The sequence below is a fragment of the Pseudopipra pipra genome, chromosome 3, assembly GCF_036250125.1.
Source record: "Pseudopipra pipra isolate bDixPip1 chromosome 3, bDixPip1.hap1, whole genome shotgun sequence".
NCBI classification, from domain to species: Eukaryota; Metazoa; Chordata; class Aves; order Passeriformes; family Pipridae; genus Pseudopipra; species Pseudopipra pipra.
In genome coordinates this window covers 43,896,528-43,913,087 of record NC_087551.1, presented here as the reverse complement: position 1 = coordinate 43,913,087, position 16,560 = coordinate 43,896,528, and the positions used below count along the sequence as shown (strand labels likewise).

The window sequence follows — 16,560 nt, the reverse complement described above, 5'->3', positions numbered from 1 at the left end:
TGATTGTAGAAGAAGATGCTTTAGTTTCAGCAGACATGAAACCTCATTTTATTCAGAGCAGTGCAAATAGGATAACTCTGCTGCAGTTAGAAGGGCAATGCCACTGGAAGTCTTATGAGGAGAGATGCGAATCCGGCCTGGAGGGTTTCTTTGAATTTTCATTTAATTTTCTCTTTAAATGGGAACATTAGTGGTATGGCTCCGATGATTGTGCCATTGCCTCTCTTGGAAGCACAATCATTTCTTAAGGTAGTAGTTATGTAGTTAGTATGTAGTTAGTAGGAATCAGTGATAATAGGACAGTCCACATCAATCCAGCTCCTATTGCATAGCAGGAATACTTTGATGAATGTGCTGTCAGCACAAGGGCTTCTCTACTCCACTTGTATTGCCAGTTGAAAAGCGGAACAAAGTATTTTCTCTTTATTAGTTTACATACAACTTGATTGTCTCCAGATGATGTGTTTTGCACATTGAAACATATTTATATTCAGAAACACTGAATATTCATTAATACCTTCACACATGTCTGAGAATACGTCAGATAGCTAGTCACAGTGTTAGCTGTAAGGATGTCAATACACTTGTCAAAATGAGCCTGTTTGACTTCAGTTTGTAAGTGTAGAGCATCCCCTGTCCACAGAAAGGCTAGAGGAAAAATGCCTTACTTCAGATCTTTTTATTCCCCATATAATTGAGTAAGAAAGTTTGTGAGTCAGAACACTATATTTAAACTTAGTTTACCTTTTTTTTAATACGTGCTTTTATTGGAGCCTTGTGCAATGTTATTATAGTCTCTGTTATTCATCCTTAATGTTGGTTGCACACACAGTCCGTATTCTGTTTCCAGTCCTTTCTTTGCAGTCTTTCTCTTCTGTCAATAGCTGATCTTGATTGCATATTTCTCAGTTTTTTTCCTAGATATCATTCTTCAATCTCAAATGCTGATGGACTTTTCTTTGTAGTGCCGATTTCTCATCTCTCTTTTCTTACACCTTCTCTTTTTAATTATAGCAACCAGAGGCATAAAGTGGAGGAAGCTTTATGAGGAGAATAATCAAGGAATAAAGGCTGTAGATCCTGCTATGACTTTGCAGGCTGCGCTCTGAAAATACAGTGGCTCCAAACCCAAGCTGAGAGTTCTTAGGAGCATCCAGTTGAACAGTACAATGAATAGGAGAGAGGGTTTGATTCATAGATTGAGTAAGCTAGGAAAGGTGTCATGTCTTATCTGTGTGGGATTTCAGAGACCATTTCAGGGGTAATTTGTCCAGTTGTGGCATCCATACTGCAGAATACTGAAGGATACCAAAATGCAGGAGCAACTTGGTGTTTGATCCTAAAGATAGTAGAGTACCTTTTCAGTATTAATTCAGTACTTTTCTAACTAAGAAGGTTTCCTTAGTCAAGGCTATAAATTTTCTTTGTGGAAATTCGTTTGAGTTTTTAAAATAAGTCATAACACCAATGTTGGGCTGATTGACCAGTGCTCAGTCTCTGTTTTGGTCTGTATTTTGTACCAATATTATTTCCTCAAGATGTCATTGTGGAGACTTAAGCAACCTGCAAAGTATTGTATGTGAAAGTGCCAGATGTCAGCTAGTGGAGGGAGACAGCGTGGTTTCATTGCTTGCATTCGGGGAAGCTAGCCAGAAACTCCAGGGCTCAAACCCCGGCTCTGCTTCTGGGAGGGCTGTTGCAGTCTGGACAGATCAATGCAAGCAGAACAAAAAGCTTCATCAGACAGGTAGTTGACATAGTGTCTAGTAGCGGACTATGGAATACAATAATGAGCTTTACAGACTTATATAGTACAGGAGGTGGAACTGAAGAAAAAGGTGTTGCACTGACCAGTTGAAATAGTTGCATTTTTCTGAATGAAAAGGCAGAACCTAAACCCTTTTTATCAGTTTCGATTTTGCATGTAGACTTTTTATCTTTTGTTTTGTTCATTGGTCTCTGTGTTTTAGTCATGGAAATCCTGACACTGGATTAACACTCCTTTTCCTTGCAACTGATTGACAACTTCAAAGATTCCTCCCCTTCATTCTGCGAACCATAATTACCATTGTGTGATTGTAAAGTACATATGTAGAACACAAACAAAAAGAGGATACCCATTACTTTGGTGCAAGGGAGAATGTGTGTCTTCTCTTCTGTGTTATTTTTATCAAAATGAACACACATGTATGAGGCAAAATTATTGGTATTTCAAGGGTACTTGTTATGGGACTGTACTGCAGTTATTCTCAAATGTGACCCAAGGCAAGCAGGTTTGTAAATACAAAGGCTTTCCCACTCTTCTTTAGCCTGCAATTGCTCCTTATGACTGTTGAAAACAAGTACAACTAAAGCCCTTGTGGACTTCATTAATTATGCCAGTGGTTGATTGGTTTGTCACAGCAGGCTTTATAACAATAGGCAGATTTAATCGACAACAGCTCTGGTTGCAATAGCTTCACAACCTCCTGGGAGCATCATGCACTGAGCTTCCTTTTGCATTATTTTCAAGTCATCAAACAACATTTAATCTTCCCAAATTAAAAAACCCAAAGCATACAATGTATTATATGTAGAAACAATAACAGAACTGTCTTCACATAAGCGATAATAAGAATGTTTCCATATTAGGTGACTGAATGCCAACATTACCCTTTCCTGTGATGCTCATTTTCTGGTGAAGTTAAATATTTAGAATCTGTTTTATTTGAACGGTACTGACAAAACCAATATTTTGAATTTTCTCCCTTAGTTGTAGAGAGCTTCAAAATAAATAAGACCTGAGGTAGATGTGCATGTCTGTGTGGGGAGACAAGATAGGAGAAGGTCTGAAAGGCAAACAAGCTAAGCAAACACCTTGAAAAATAAAACTTTCTGAAACCTGTTCTTTACTCACACAATAGATTGTTGAGAAGTATTGGTGCAAGGCCTATTCCATTCATACAGGTCATTTGTGTGACATGTTAAACAATTAAAACTAATAATCTTCTGAAAACTTAAAGAAATCATACCTTGTAAAGGATTAAGGACTGCTAGTCACACTTTAAAACTCTCATTTTACTCGTTCAAAAGTCTGAGTTTGCTACCACGCTTCATCTAAGAAGCCTTTACAATTGTTCTGAATATTCTTGGGACTGAGTTTTCTGCTGGTGATCCCTACTGTGTACAGTGAAATGGTTCCAGTTTACAGGAGCAGAAATTTTGATCTGGAATTTTAATGATAGTGGGTCTTCATTCTTCAAAAGCACAGGGATGTTTCACTATCACACCATATTTAGCATTATCTATACTTCAGAGAACTACTTCTTTTTGAAAACAGAGATGAAAATGGAGTGGAATTGGCATTTTTAGTTTTAGTTCAGATTGCACTTGTTTTTCTCCAAAGTTTGAAGGTAAAGCCAAGCCAATGATTTGGCTTTGTTCTTGAAACCAAAGCATCGGCTGAGCTGTTTAACCATGGCCATATGAGAAAAGAGTAAGAAAAGTATATTAAAAGTTGTTGGAGCCAAAAGAATTAGTATTAGAATATTTTCACTGGTTTTTACTCTTCTTTGACTCATCCGCTTTATTGAACACTAAACTTTACCAAAATCAGTAAACAGACTTCTGTCTGATTCCTTTGCCTCTCCTGTTATGAATATTGACATCCTATATGCTTCATAAATAGTGTGCTTTGGATATAATGTGCTAGGGAGCAAAGACCTGTACAACACTTTATCGAAGATGAGCCTTTGGATTTGTGCAGGGTTAAGCAGTGCAATTCTCTTTTGACTAGGCTTCATGTTCATGTAGTTGAATCTCATACTGAGGACAAGAGTTAAGGCATTCTGGGAGCAGTGTGACTCAACAGATGATAGCACATTACTGAATCTGCTTGTTGCTCTGTTAAAAGACTTTTCATTGCACAACAAAATTCTTGTAATTAGAGACAAAAGCAACAATACGCATACTCATTTTCCACCTGCTTCTTGCCTTCTCTTTGACAAGAAAAACAAGATCAAGCCAGTATAAAAGTGGCCAATTTTGATTCATCTGTAATAAATTAGCTTTTAAGTGTGTAACTATATTCTTAGTATTACTACAATTTTTTAATGTTGAGATTGTTTAAACCACGTAGGTTTTAAGGGTGAGAGGCAGTGATGGTAGCATAAACTTTTGCATTATGGCTATCAAAGTAACAGTCCTTGAAACACTGAGGAAAAAAAGGAGGATTTCTGTTTCTGCAGCCTGTTAATCTCTGTATTCCTGCTCAGCGTCAGAGGGCCAAATCCTTACCATTCTGTAATGCCCATCCAGTCTGCTGTGAACTAAACAGAGCTGCATACAATACCGACCATTTTGTAAGACACTCTGAGACACGTGAAGGAGAACTACCTAAATGCAAAATAACATCTTCTTATTTTTTTGAACATATCTGCACATTTTTTTAACCGTGCACCTCAGATCACATTCCCATAAAACAGCCAGAAGTCCTCCTGGCTCATGCTGTCTTCTACAGCTGTAGTCAGGGTTCTATCTGTAAGGTGGTTGGAAAAGAGTTGATACTTAGAAAATCAAGCGTATTTGGAGTACAGTCACCTCACGCAGGAGTTAAGCAAAAAGGCTGGAAAACTCATGGTGCCAATAACATTAGCAGTGGCAGGAACAAGACAGAGGCTGCAGCCAGAGATGCCACTGTACACCTCTGAATACTTGACCTTAGGCACCCAAGTAATTTTCCTTTCAAAGTCATATCCATGCACTGATGTAAATATTTCAGTTTCCCAAATGGTGAAGAGAGACATCTTCTGTTTCACTTTGGGGAAGTGCTGCATTGATAAACATCCCTGTAAACTGGCTGGGTTATTTAAGTGTCAAAGCATGAATTTAGGTACCTGTTGGCCCATTTTGTTTTTTCTAATTTTTAGTAGAGCTATTCAAACAAATACTCTCAGCTAACCTGGCAAAGAGTTTCTTTTTCACAGCTCTGTGGAAAAAGTGAACCAGCTTTCTTTTAATTTCAAATCTTTCTTTAAAAACGAGAGATTTTTCCACTGGCAGGAGACTAACGTTTGCTGGTCAACATACTCATAAAGCAAGAATGGTAGATTTGCGCAATTTTGTTTAATGAATGAGCTTTCAGATTGCTATAACAAGCTGGCCAGCTAGCCACTGTGTTTGGGAAAAGTCAGTGATTTTCATTTGCTGTAATTTTGGGTGGTGGCTTTTTCGTTTGGTTGATTTTGCAGTTTGAACACAATGGTGCTGCTCTGCTCTGGTAGAGTGAAGGCAGCCATATGTGGCAATAATAGGTACCGATATTTCTTCCTATATAGGAAAATCAGATTTCATCCCATTTGGCAAATAACTGCTTTCAGATGTATCCTAACAGGATGGGACAGTCTTTTGCACAGTATCCCTGCTGACTTTAGGGAAGTCAAGTTAACAAAGTCAAGCAAGAGCACCCACAGGTGATAATCCATGCTCTTTCCTTGTGAAGCCTGATGTCATGTGATTGACCAGTTGTCTTTAAATGATTTTTATTTTGTGTAAAGGTCGTATTTAAAGATCCATTGTAGAGGGTAGGGTGTAAATAGTCCTTGGATCATGTTTGGCACTTTACAAAGGCTTGCTGCCACTTTCACACACTGCTGTTAATGATTAACAAAAATATGCTGCTCTCCGTTCACTCCTCTCTCACATTTCATAGACGGTATTATAAAACATTTGACTTGGGATGTTCAGGATACAAATTTTGTCTCTAATGCAAAATTTACCTTTGAAATAACATAGATCTATGCCCTAATATATACTAACTTAATGTTTCTCTGTTACTTATCTACAGTAGTATTAAATGCTAATATTGTAACATTTTGAATCAGATTGTATCATATTTGTAAATGAAGACTAATTTTTCTGTGAGTTTTCATCAAGTCAGTGGGCAGATCTCACACTACTGTTTTATTCAATTTAAACAAGAATGGCAAAATATGGAATAATATTTTGTTTAAAAGAAGTAGCTAATTTGATCCCTTAATCTGTTGAATGACCATGTGAGAACTCAGTGAGGAGAAAAAGGATCATAAATGAATAACTGAGTAATTTAAATCAGTTATAATTCTGAGAGAAGAGACATTTGAATACTTGCATAATATTTCTCATCTCTTTAACCAAGAAGTTGGGCTAAAATAAGCAAATATGCAGCAAAGAAACAACGAAACAATGCTAAAATAGAATTTTTTTTTTGTGGCAAAACAGGGGGGGTGTTTACAGTATTGTGATTACAGTGTTTCTCACAGTATTCCTAGTATTTCAAATTCTAAGAACATAAAGAATTACAGAGGTATGTGCAAAACTTTCCCTAAACCAGAAACTGAAAAAAAAATTCCATTAATTGGATTCAGATTAAAGAGCAAGTCATCCCATTCCATTTCAGACCTCTGTCTTACAGCCCCTCAAAATTTCTCCTGTTTTTAGAACCAGAATTTGTTTATTACAGAAATCTAGATTTGACATAGGGCTACCTGGTTACTCAAACCCAGGGTAAAAGTTGAGAAAATCTTGGTATTTGCTGGTAGATTAAATTGACTGTGATAATGTTCTTTTCAGGTAAAGCTAAATGGGAACTGGTGGTTCTCTGTGTTTTGGATCTTTTTTTTTGACAGGCTGAGTGCGTTTCCAGATGGTTTTCCTTGTGTCCTGCAATATCTTTGCATATGAAACCACATAGATAAATGAGAGCATCTGTCTGTGTGTTTTCCGGCTTTGGTCAGTGGAGTAAAGTACATAAATTAATTATTAAGGCTGTGTTGAAGTTCTGAGCTTTTTGTTTAGCCACAATCATCTACCCAAGCTCCAAAAGTCCAAAATAGCGTACAACTATACATCAAGAACTCTCTGAAAATGCACATAAGGGGCCTGCAATATTTGGTTCCCACAAGTTTTTTTCACAAACAAGAAAAAATATGGGTAGGAATGTTGCCAGCTTTCCCCAGTCCTTGAGAACCCTCATGCTGATGCGTATCTGAACCTAATGTAAATCAAAACACATGGCGCCAGATGCGTATTAATACTGTAATTTAGTCCTAGGTTTTGGTTGCCATTAGATGCTGGGTCTAAGGTTGAGTGTTTATTAATATTACCTATATGCTTACAAGCAGGACTTGGTCCATGAAGAAGTATTGGGTTTAACTGGAAATATATATGCACGTGAATATATTCAGCTGAGATGACGTATTGTCCATTGAATTTAATGGGTATTTTTCCATGGATTTCTACTGAGGGAGGACTGGGCCACATAAATACCCCTTGTTTGATTCAGGTTAATGAATGGTCTTTATAAGAAACTAGTAGCATGAGCAAATTACTTCTTGCATTTTTTTGTAACATTGAGCTGCACTTGATTCCTGTCAGAGTCGAGCTTACTTGAAACTGTCAAGAGGGGGCAGGCAGACAAATTCTTGTAAGAACAAGTCTTAAGAAAGATTGGTGTGAGGTGTCCATACCCTGGCCATAAGTGATGACAAAATAACTTTGTGTACACAAAGGGTAGGAAGTTAGTGTCTTAAGCAGCATTATACCACCTCATCTGTCTCTTCGGAGAAGGAATCTGTCACGCTAGAGAACAACTCAAAACCTGGAAAACCTGGAAAGAATATGAAGCCATGGAATTACACCTCTCCTTCAGCAGAGCAAAATAGTTTAGGGATTTTTTGTCATTTTTATTAGCTGTGCTTATAGCAGGAACAGATATGATGGATTCTAGGTGATGAAATTGGTCAGCTGCAGGTAAAGAACCTTCTAGTTTACCTTGAAGGTGCATGTTTTTTGGAGTTAGGAATAATGAGACCACTTCTCTAATGGACCATTTTGCCATTCAGTCAACATAAACTCCTCTGCAGGGAGAGCATACCTTGAATAGAAATTATCCCTCTTCCCACTGCCTTTCTAAAGGGAATGTTTTGGTCATATTTGGAAATACAATTTGGCTTAATCTAAGTGGAAATCCATACAATGAAACTTGAAGACTACGAAAACTAGTTAAAAATGTAAAAACATATTGTGATCAATTTCCTTGGGGCATACTAACTTTACTGGTTCAAGGAGGGTTCATCCTAAGCAAATTAATCAAACTCTCATTCTCATGAGATGTGAATTTCTTGGAGGGTTTTATGGCTGTCAATAGGATGACTATTTAGCCATACTAATTATGATGGTATTGAAATTAACTAGCACAAAGCTTCTGTAAATCAGTATTTGAAGTATTCTAAAGGAGTGCTTAAGTTAGGCTTCATTAATTAGGACAGAGAGATAACATTCTGACTAGCAGAAATTGTCATACAATTTAAGTCTCTGTATAGTGAAATTTGGACATGATTATATTCTGTCTGTATATCCTCCTAGAAATGAGGTAGAATTGCAATATTAACTGTCTGTAATGTTACACTCCATTCCTCTAGAACACACTTATCATTTTTTGAAGTATTTTTGTTCACGGGTTTCTCGTTACCTGATTTCTTTAGAAGACACTGAGCTTCAAGCCTTAGTAAAAGATCCATTTACCCTGAAAAACAGGCTTTCTATATTGTTCTTTCATGGCCTATTTATCGTAATGAGAAAAAGAGGGAGGAGGAACCAACTGAAAACAGAATTTCTTGGAATGGATTCTGTTTGTCATATACACATTGTAGGGTTAAGGAAATTGGAAGGAAATGTTTGTATAGTGGCAGGAAATGTTAAAGTACCATACAGATGCCTTTGTAATTTTCTGCAGATTTGACAAGTTGTTTCTGCAGAACACACTGAAATTTAGACATAAATACAGCGATTTATATTTACACAAAAAACGCCAACTCAAATCATTTGTAATCATGAAAGTCCACATTTTGGGAGAAGTTGTGATAAGACACAGCAGAAAAACTGCCAGAATTTCTGAAACAAGGGGCCAAAACATCTCCTGTTACAAGACTAACAAGGTGATTATCATAACTTACATAACACAGCACTTGGTGTTTCAGATGTGCAACAGAAAAATGCACAGTTTCATATATTATTCAGGATGACTTTTCCAGAAAAGTCACTGCATTTCTCCTCTAGGATATTCCCTAGTAAACATTAATTAACAGTTTAGGTAGTCCATCAGAGATGAATAAATAGAGCCTTTCATAAATAAGGATCTACGGTGTTATTACTACTGAGGCATTTTTCTGTTCATGTAAATGAACTCGATTCATTGAAAGGCAGACTGTCTTCTTAGGAATAACTGACAAAAAGAACTGACCGCAGATTTTACACAAAATATGAAACTTATCCACAGAGTTTGTCATTAGCTGAAGTATGTTTCTCATTGACAGAAGATGCAGCATTTCAGCTGGTTGTTTGTAATGAACTATAAAGGAATCTTGAACTAGAACACCAAAAAAAGCATTTAGTAATTAACCTTTAAAGTAAAAAGGGAAGAAACAGAATAGCACTGTGGTATAGAAAGAGTAACATACATTATATCTTAAGTAGTTTTTTAAATTCAGTCTTAGTTGTGAGCAAGAGTTTTATTTGTTCGTTCAAAAATGATGGTACAAAGGCTCTTGGTGTAAAACAGGCCAAAAAGATATACTTCATTACATGATTGAAATGTCTGTGTTGAATCACCAATGCTTATGAACTTAAATAAAATACAGTTTTGGGTAGGAACTGCAGAAATGTTTATTAACCTGAAATAAATTATCCCAACTGAGCTACAGTATGGCTGACTAACATGGTAGGCTATGCAGAAAGGATTTTTCAGCCATTTCTAATTATTTTTTTCACTAAGATGCTTGGAAAACATTTTTTATTTTCCAGCAAGACAAAACCGAAGGAACTAAGTGAAATAACAATAGTGTAAGCACATTCCTTGAGAAGAAGAAGCTGGAGTGTCAGTGCTTTTCTGTTCCCAGAGGGAGTGTCATTGTAGTAATACATGCCATAGAAAGTCGATGTATTTTAATAAGTCAGGTACTTATGCTACTTTTATTGTGGCATAGATCTTTTTCCATACTGTTCACTTTATGAACTTCTGGCATCCATCTGTTATGGTTCCAGTTCATAGTTGTCATCAGATTGTTTGGACAAACTGTCAGGCATTTTCTAAGTTAATGACATTTATCACTGGTTCTCCTGGGAAACGAACATTTGTTGACCGTGACTCCTCTGACATTACAAAGACAATTATTTGCAGCGATATGGTAGTTCTTGTGATAAGGGCTCTTAGCATCACAGGACTACAATTGCATCTTTCCACTACTCCTGCTGTAAATAATTGAGCGAAAAGTTTGAAAGGGAATGAATGATTCCCTCAGAGAGGAAATTACACAGAGAACGAATATTCTGGTTCTGGCAGGCAGGATTATAGATAAGCACTTTAGAGCAGTTTTCTTTGAGGTAGGAACAGTGTTCTAGTGGGGAAAACAAACAAAGAAGTAGTAATGGTGGCACAAATGGTCATGTGAAAAGTGTACAAAATCATTAGACTTCAGAAATTGCTCTCTTGGGCAGTCACAAGGCACATTGCCTGGTAGCTGATCTGAAGCTAATTAGCCATTGTAGAAGGGAGAAAAATGATAAGCTATTCTGCACTTTTGTTAGATAAAGTGAATGAACTGGGTTCAGCAGATTTGTAATAAAACTTAGTCATTTGGCTCATAGAGAACTTGCAAGCATGGTGTCCATCATATTAATTTATTTTTTCTATTTTTTAAAAAATAATCTAGATTTTATCTGACAACTAATTTAGGCCTAATGAGAAGTTCCTTTTCTTGTTACAATTTCCCATCTGTAGGGGAAGGCTAAGAAATTAAAAGTTCCAAGAAGGTGAAAGCCCTTCCTTTTTATCTTTAAACTTTCCTTTGATTACTGTCACTGTCTGCTCTGTTTCCAGTCTCACTTGAAATGTTAAGTTCAACCAGTCTTCTGACTGTCCCTCCTAAAGCCATAAGTCACACTTGCAACCTTCCTGTGACATGCTTCCCATAATGCTTCTTTTCTGTACTTTTGAGATTTAAAACCAGACATAAGGGAGAAAAAAGACCAGAATAAACCTGACCTAGTGCAAAAGACACAAATTTCTAGCTTGAGCAGCAGCTTGTGGAAAACCTTGCCTCAGGAAGTCCATCAGTAAAGACCATTTATGTAAATCTATTACACTAGCTCCTAAATCACCAGAACTCAGGCGACTGGACTGGCCTGTGAGTCAGCATTGCAGTCCTCTGCTGCTTGTTTCAATCAGTAGAAATTAGAGCTTTAGGGAGTATATCTTATGCTCACAGCTGAAACAGTCCATATCTGCTCCTGCACAGGGACTTTTCCATCACACCCTCTCCATTCTGCTACATTTTGTCTGCCTGCATGACCTGACTATGTAGTCTTTATACACCAATGTATTTTCTAAACAAAGCTGGAAGCATGAAAATGTATTGGATCTCTGGGTTTGGGAGAGATAATAATACTTGCACATTGAGATTGTGTTGCTGGTTACAAGGATGTACAACAAAAGAAGGTCATAGTAGCTAATGGCATGGTTCCAAGGTTTATCAGTATGAAAGAGAAATTAATTTAGCAGAGTTTAAGGACAAGTAATGATTTCTTCCCTCTCACTGCAGTTACTTCTCCAAGGTTGCTCCTTTTTACTTGATTATATACAAAATGCTAAAAGTGAACAACTAAGTTAAGTGATGTGTTTTCCAGGGTTGTCATACCTTGTTACTTGATAATCATCATAATCCAGACAATGAGAGAAAGATTTATTTTGGCTACTCTGAGACGATGTTGGTGACAGATTTCTAATTTGTGAAACCATAGCTATTTCTGCGAAGGTTTCAATGTGCAAATAATTATTTATTTACCTTTTTTAAAGGAGCATTTCTGTCCCCACTACACTGATTCTCTAAGTACAGTTTATTATCTAAACACTGGCACTTCGAGTGCTATTCAATCTCTGTTTATGCAGTGGATTGACCAAGAAAAAACATGAAAAATCAATCAACTTGTCTAAATGTCCTGTTCAAATATTTTGTGAAAAAAAAAAAGAGGAAAAGAAGTCAGCCAGACATGTTTATCTGTGCCTTATAATCAAGCTAGCATATGCTAAATATGCTTAGTTTTTAAACCTTTTACATGGATTGGAACAAAACATACTGTTTTGTAAACCAGGACATTGTATAGATGGAATTATGTGCCATTTAAAATATGACCGTGTCTAACTTCCTACTACCTTTTCCCCTGCAGCAGAAGTTTTACTGATTCTGGACATCTGAATTTGCAAAAAGCTAGCAAGGAGCAGTAGTATTCTGGATATAACTCGTGAATTTCTGTCTGCTGATGCCTACAATTTGCAAAGCATTTTCTGAACCCTGTGGATAAAAGTAAATGAGATTATACTAAAGCTGAAATTTGTTAAAATGTACTAGAAAATTCAGTCAGGATTCAACTTGTTCTTCTGTGAGTTGAACTGTGAAAAGTCAAGAAGCAAATACTTTAACTGACATGAAAGAAAAGCAAATATTACCCACAGATTGTTTTTATTATTGTAACATTAAAATTACTTTTCTTTATCTGAAGAGAATATTTTATTGATTGAAATTCTAGTAACTTCAAATTTTCCTATGAGTAATTTGTGTGTTTGCAGAGTGCTTAACATTCTTGTTTTTGAAATACTTCATTTTTTTTTTCCCCACTGGATAGTTTGGGAATTATACAGAAGCTGTATTATTAACCGTCTAAATTCACATGGTAAGAGACTGACTCTAAAATCCCTGGAGAAATAATGGCTTGACTAAATAGCCTGTCTCATTTATTATCTCTACATGGTCACACGTACCAGTTAAGTAATGACCAAAAGTCCTCAGCAGAGGTGTTATTTTACTGATGTTATTTTACTGGTGTAAACTGACAGGTATTCTCAGGCCCTGTGGTTTCTGCTCTTTCACTGCTGCCTCACAGTTTCATATAAAGGCTGGGAATGTGTAGATACATAAGTTTTTTGCACCTTCAGAAAGATCTAGGACATACTGATAGTATGAGATAAAAATGTATTACTTTTTCTTGTGGGTCTTTTCTCTCCGGAGCAAATGATACACTGCCAGTACCAGAAACACCAGTAAAGAATGTGGAAGAATTTTCACTGTTTTAAGAGGTTGTTCCAAAACTGGAAAGAAAGAGCAGAATATAAAAATCTAAATGAATATCTAGATGAACAATCCGTTTAAGGAATCCTAAGATGTTGGATTTTTACTGTTCCCTCTGAAAAGAATCAGTAGTTTAGGGACTGTGGAGTGGAGGAGGATTTTTTAAGGTCACAGAGAAAGTATTTGCTTATCCATAGATCAAGTATAGGAAAGGGGGTGCTCAAGATATTATTAGGACTATAAAATGGAATAGCTGCATGAAAAGGAAACTAAAGCTTCTCTACAGTATACAGCCTAAACCAGCGTAGCTGGTATTTGAGCTGTAGCACGCCTCTTCAAGCACAATCCTTATATGCAATCAAAGATATAAAAACTGTTTGATAAATCTAGGAGGCTCTTCCAGTCTAGCTTCTTCAGTACTTTTTCTTTTCTGTCCAAAAGCATCATCATGTGATCAAGAACTTCAGTCAGCCCTGGAGGAAGCTAAACAGCCCCAGAAAGACAATGTGTTCATTCCGGAGTGTGCTCAGGGCGGCCTCTACAAACCAGTGCAGTGCCATCCTTCCACAGGCTACTGCTGGTGTGTCCTGGTGGATACGGGACGTCCCATCCCTGGTACATCAACAAGGTAAGAGACTACACGTTCATTCTCAAAAGTTGCAATGAGAAGATGCCTTAGTGTCGATATACTAACATGTAGATTTCTATCGCTGGTGGAATTATGTCATATAGGTTTTTTCCACTATAAAGTGAAATATTTTAAGAGATATCAAAAGTTAAGGCCAGATGGCCATGGACCCTTTCACTGCAATGTCACAGGCAATTTTCTGTCCTAGTCATCTTCTTTACTTCTATTTTGTGCTGGGAAACCAAGACTTGGAGCAGGTAATGAATAATCCCAGAGGAAATCTCACACTCAGCGTGAACATAAAAGAGCCAAGTAAGATAGTCTATGACAGAAACTACTTCCAGCCTCTGAAATGTTCAGTTACTTTTCCAGCAACCTCTTCAACTATTTCGTATGACAGACTTTGATGGAACAACTGCTCAGGAACCCATAGAGAGGAAATATCATTTTAGTGTGTTATTAATAGAAGCTTGGAGTTCAGTCATCTCAGCTGAGCCAGATACATGATAAAGTGTTGTAAGCCACATAGAGCAGATGTAGGCAAGGCACATATCAGGTTCCAGAGGATGTTATTTAGGTTGGTTATTGTGGTTTGGCCCTTGTAGAAATGCTATAGATACTCATACAAAACTAGCAGGCAATATGGGTATCTTTTCAAGCTTAAGCAAAATAATTTTTTATCATTTATATAAGGTTTGTGAAAGAAACACACATTATAAGCCACTTGCTGTAAAATATTATATTACTGGGGAGGGTTTTTTCACATATTCTTCAAGTGCTGATTTACTGCTAGCTGTTTATACCACAGTCTAGACCATGACAATTACAATACCATCTGAAGTGGACTCAATGAGCCTAGATGTCTTTTCCAACCTTAAGCATTCTATAACGCTGTGACTTAAGTTACTATTGATCTACTGTTTCTGACAAGTTGAAGTCCATAAACTGTCAAAACAAAATAGTCCAAATTTGCTCCTGAAACTGCAGGATGAGTACGCATATTGTGTTAGGATCTAGAGATGTCCTCTAGAGATTCCAGAGGCTCTCTTTTATGCTCCTGCTCTGTTCTCCATCCCTAGGTTTGTTCACTGTTTCTTCCTTTTAGTGCTAATCCTTCTTTGAATTATAGTTTAAATAATTTTATTTCCTATTCCCTAATTTGAGTCCAAATCATCTTCTTGTGCTCATCAAGCAATGAGGCTTCCACTTTGGTTTTGGTTTTGTTGGGTTTTGTTTATTGATGGGCTTTTCTTGTTGTTGGTTTTATTTTGTTTTGTTTTTCTTTTAATTTTTTTTGTAGTTCTTATTAGTATAATTTTATTATAGAGTCACAGAATAGCTGAGAGAGGTGGGGACCCCTGATGATCCTCTGGTCCAACCCTTCTACTCAAGGCAAGGTCATCTGGAGTAGATTGCTCAGGATTATGTCCAGTTAGTTCTGAGTATCTCTAAGTATGGAGAATCCACAGCCTCTCTGGGCAGCCTGTTTTAGTGTTTGATCATCATTATGGTTAAAAAAATTTTTTTTTCTTACAATTACACAAAATTTTCTCTATTTCATTTTATGCCCATTGCCTCGAGTCCCGACACTGGACATCACCAAGAAGAGTCTGACTACCTTTTCTTTGTTTTCCTCCCTTTGGGTATTTATAGAGAATAATAAGATCCTCCCTGAGCCTTCTCTTCTCCAGGGCGATCAGCGTCAGTACCCTTTCCTTATTATGTCAAATGTTTCAGTCCCTTGACCATATTCATGGCCCTTTGCTAGGCTCACTTCCAGTATATCCACATCTCCCTTGTTTGGAGAGCTCAGAGCTGGACACAACATTGCAGATATGTCTCCTTCTCTCAGTGTGAATGAGAGGGGAAGGATCACCTCCCTTGCCCTAATGGCAGTACTCTTTCTAATACAGCTCTGGAGGCTGTTGGCCTTCTTTGCTGCAAGGGCACATCGCTGCCTCATGCACAGCTTAGTGTCCATCAGAAATACCAGGTTCTTGCTTCAAATTTGCTTTCCGGCTGGTTTGCCCCATCCCGTACTGAAGCAGGGGACTAATCTTCTCCAGGTGCAAGAATTTTGCATTTGCCTTTTTTTGAAGTTCATGAGATTCCTGCCAGCTCATTTCTGCAGCCTGTTGAAATCCCTCTAAATGGCAGCACAATCATCTTATGTATCAGTCACTAGTCCCAATTATGTATCATCTGCAAATTGCTAAAGTTGTTCTATCTCCCAGTATCCTGGTCATTAATGAAGAGGTTAAAGAATATTGCCTCTATGACCTTTGGGGAACTCCACTGGTGACTGGCTTCCAGCTGAAATTTTGCTGCTGATCCCAACTATTTGAGGCTGGCTGTTCGGCTAGTTTTCAACACATATCCCTGTTCATTTTTCTAGCACATACTTCATCAATTTATCTATGAGAATGTGATCAGACACAATGTCAAAAGCCTTGCTAAGATTAAGATAAATAATATCTGCCCTTCTCATTTTATCCACTGAGCAAGTTAGAGAATTGTAGAAAGCTGCAGTGCTGGCAAAGTATGATTTCCTCTTCATAGTTCTGTGCTGGCTGATCTCAATCACTACCTTCTTCTCCTTCATATGTTTCGAAATAGCTTGTAGGAAGATTTGCTTCATCACCTTCTCAGGAACTGACATAAGCCTGGTTGGTTTATTATTTGGCTCTTCCTTGCCCTTATGGAAGGCAGAAGTGACATTTGCTTTCTTCCAGTCTCCTTATACAGTTAGTACAACTTTTCAGATATAATTGAGACTGCCCCACAATGACATCA

At 37.3% G+C, this 16,560-nt stretch overlaps 1 protein-coding gene across 5 annotated transcripts in view; it reads left to right on the top strand.

Moving 5' to 3' along the window:
* Positions 1-16,560, top strand: part of SMOC2 (SPARC related modular calcium binding 2) — a 139,627-nt gene that overhangs the window by 81,301 nt on the left and 41,766 nt on the right. For all 5 annotated transcript variants that reach the window (XM_064648907.1, XM_064648906.1, XM_064648905.1 and 2 more), the window contains exon 8: positions 13,581-13,767. In XM_064648907.1, coding sequence (XP_064504977.1) covers positions 13,581-13,767 — 187 coding nt within the window. The remainder of the gene's footprint in view (positions 1-13,580; positions 13,768-16,560) is intronic.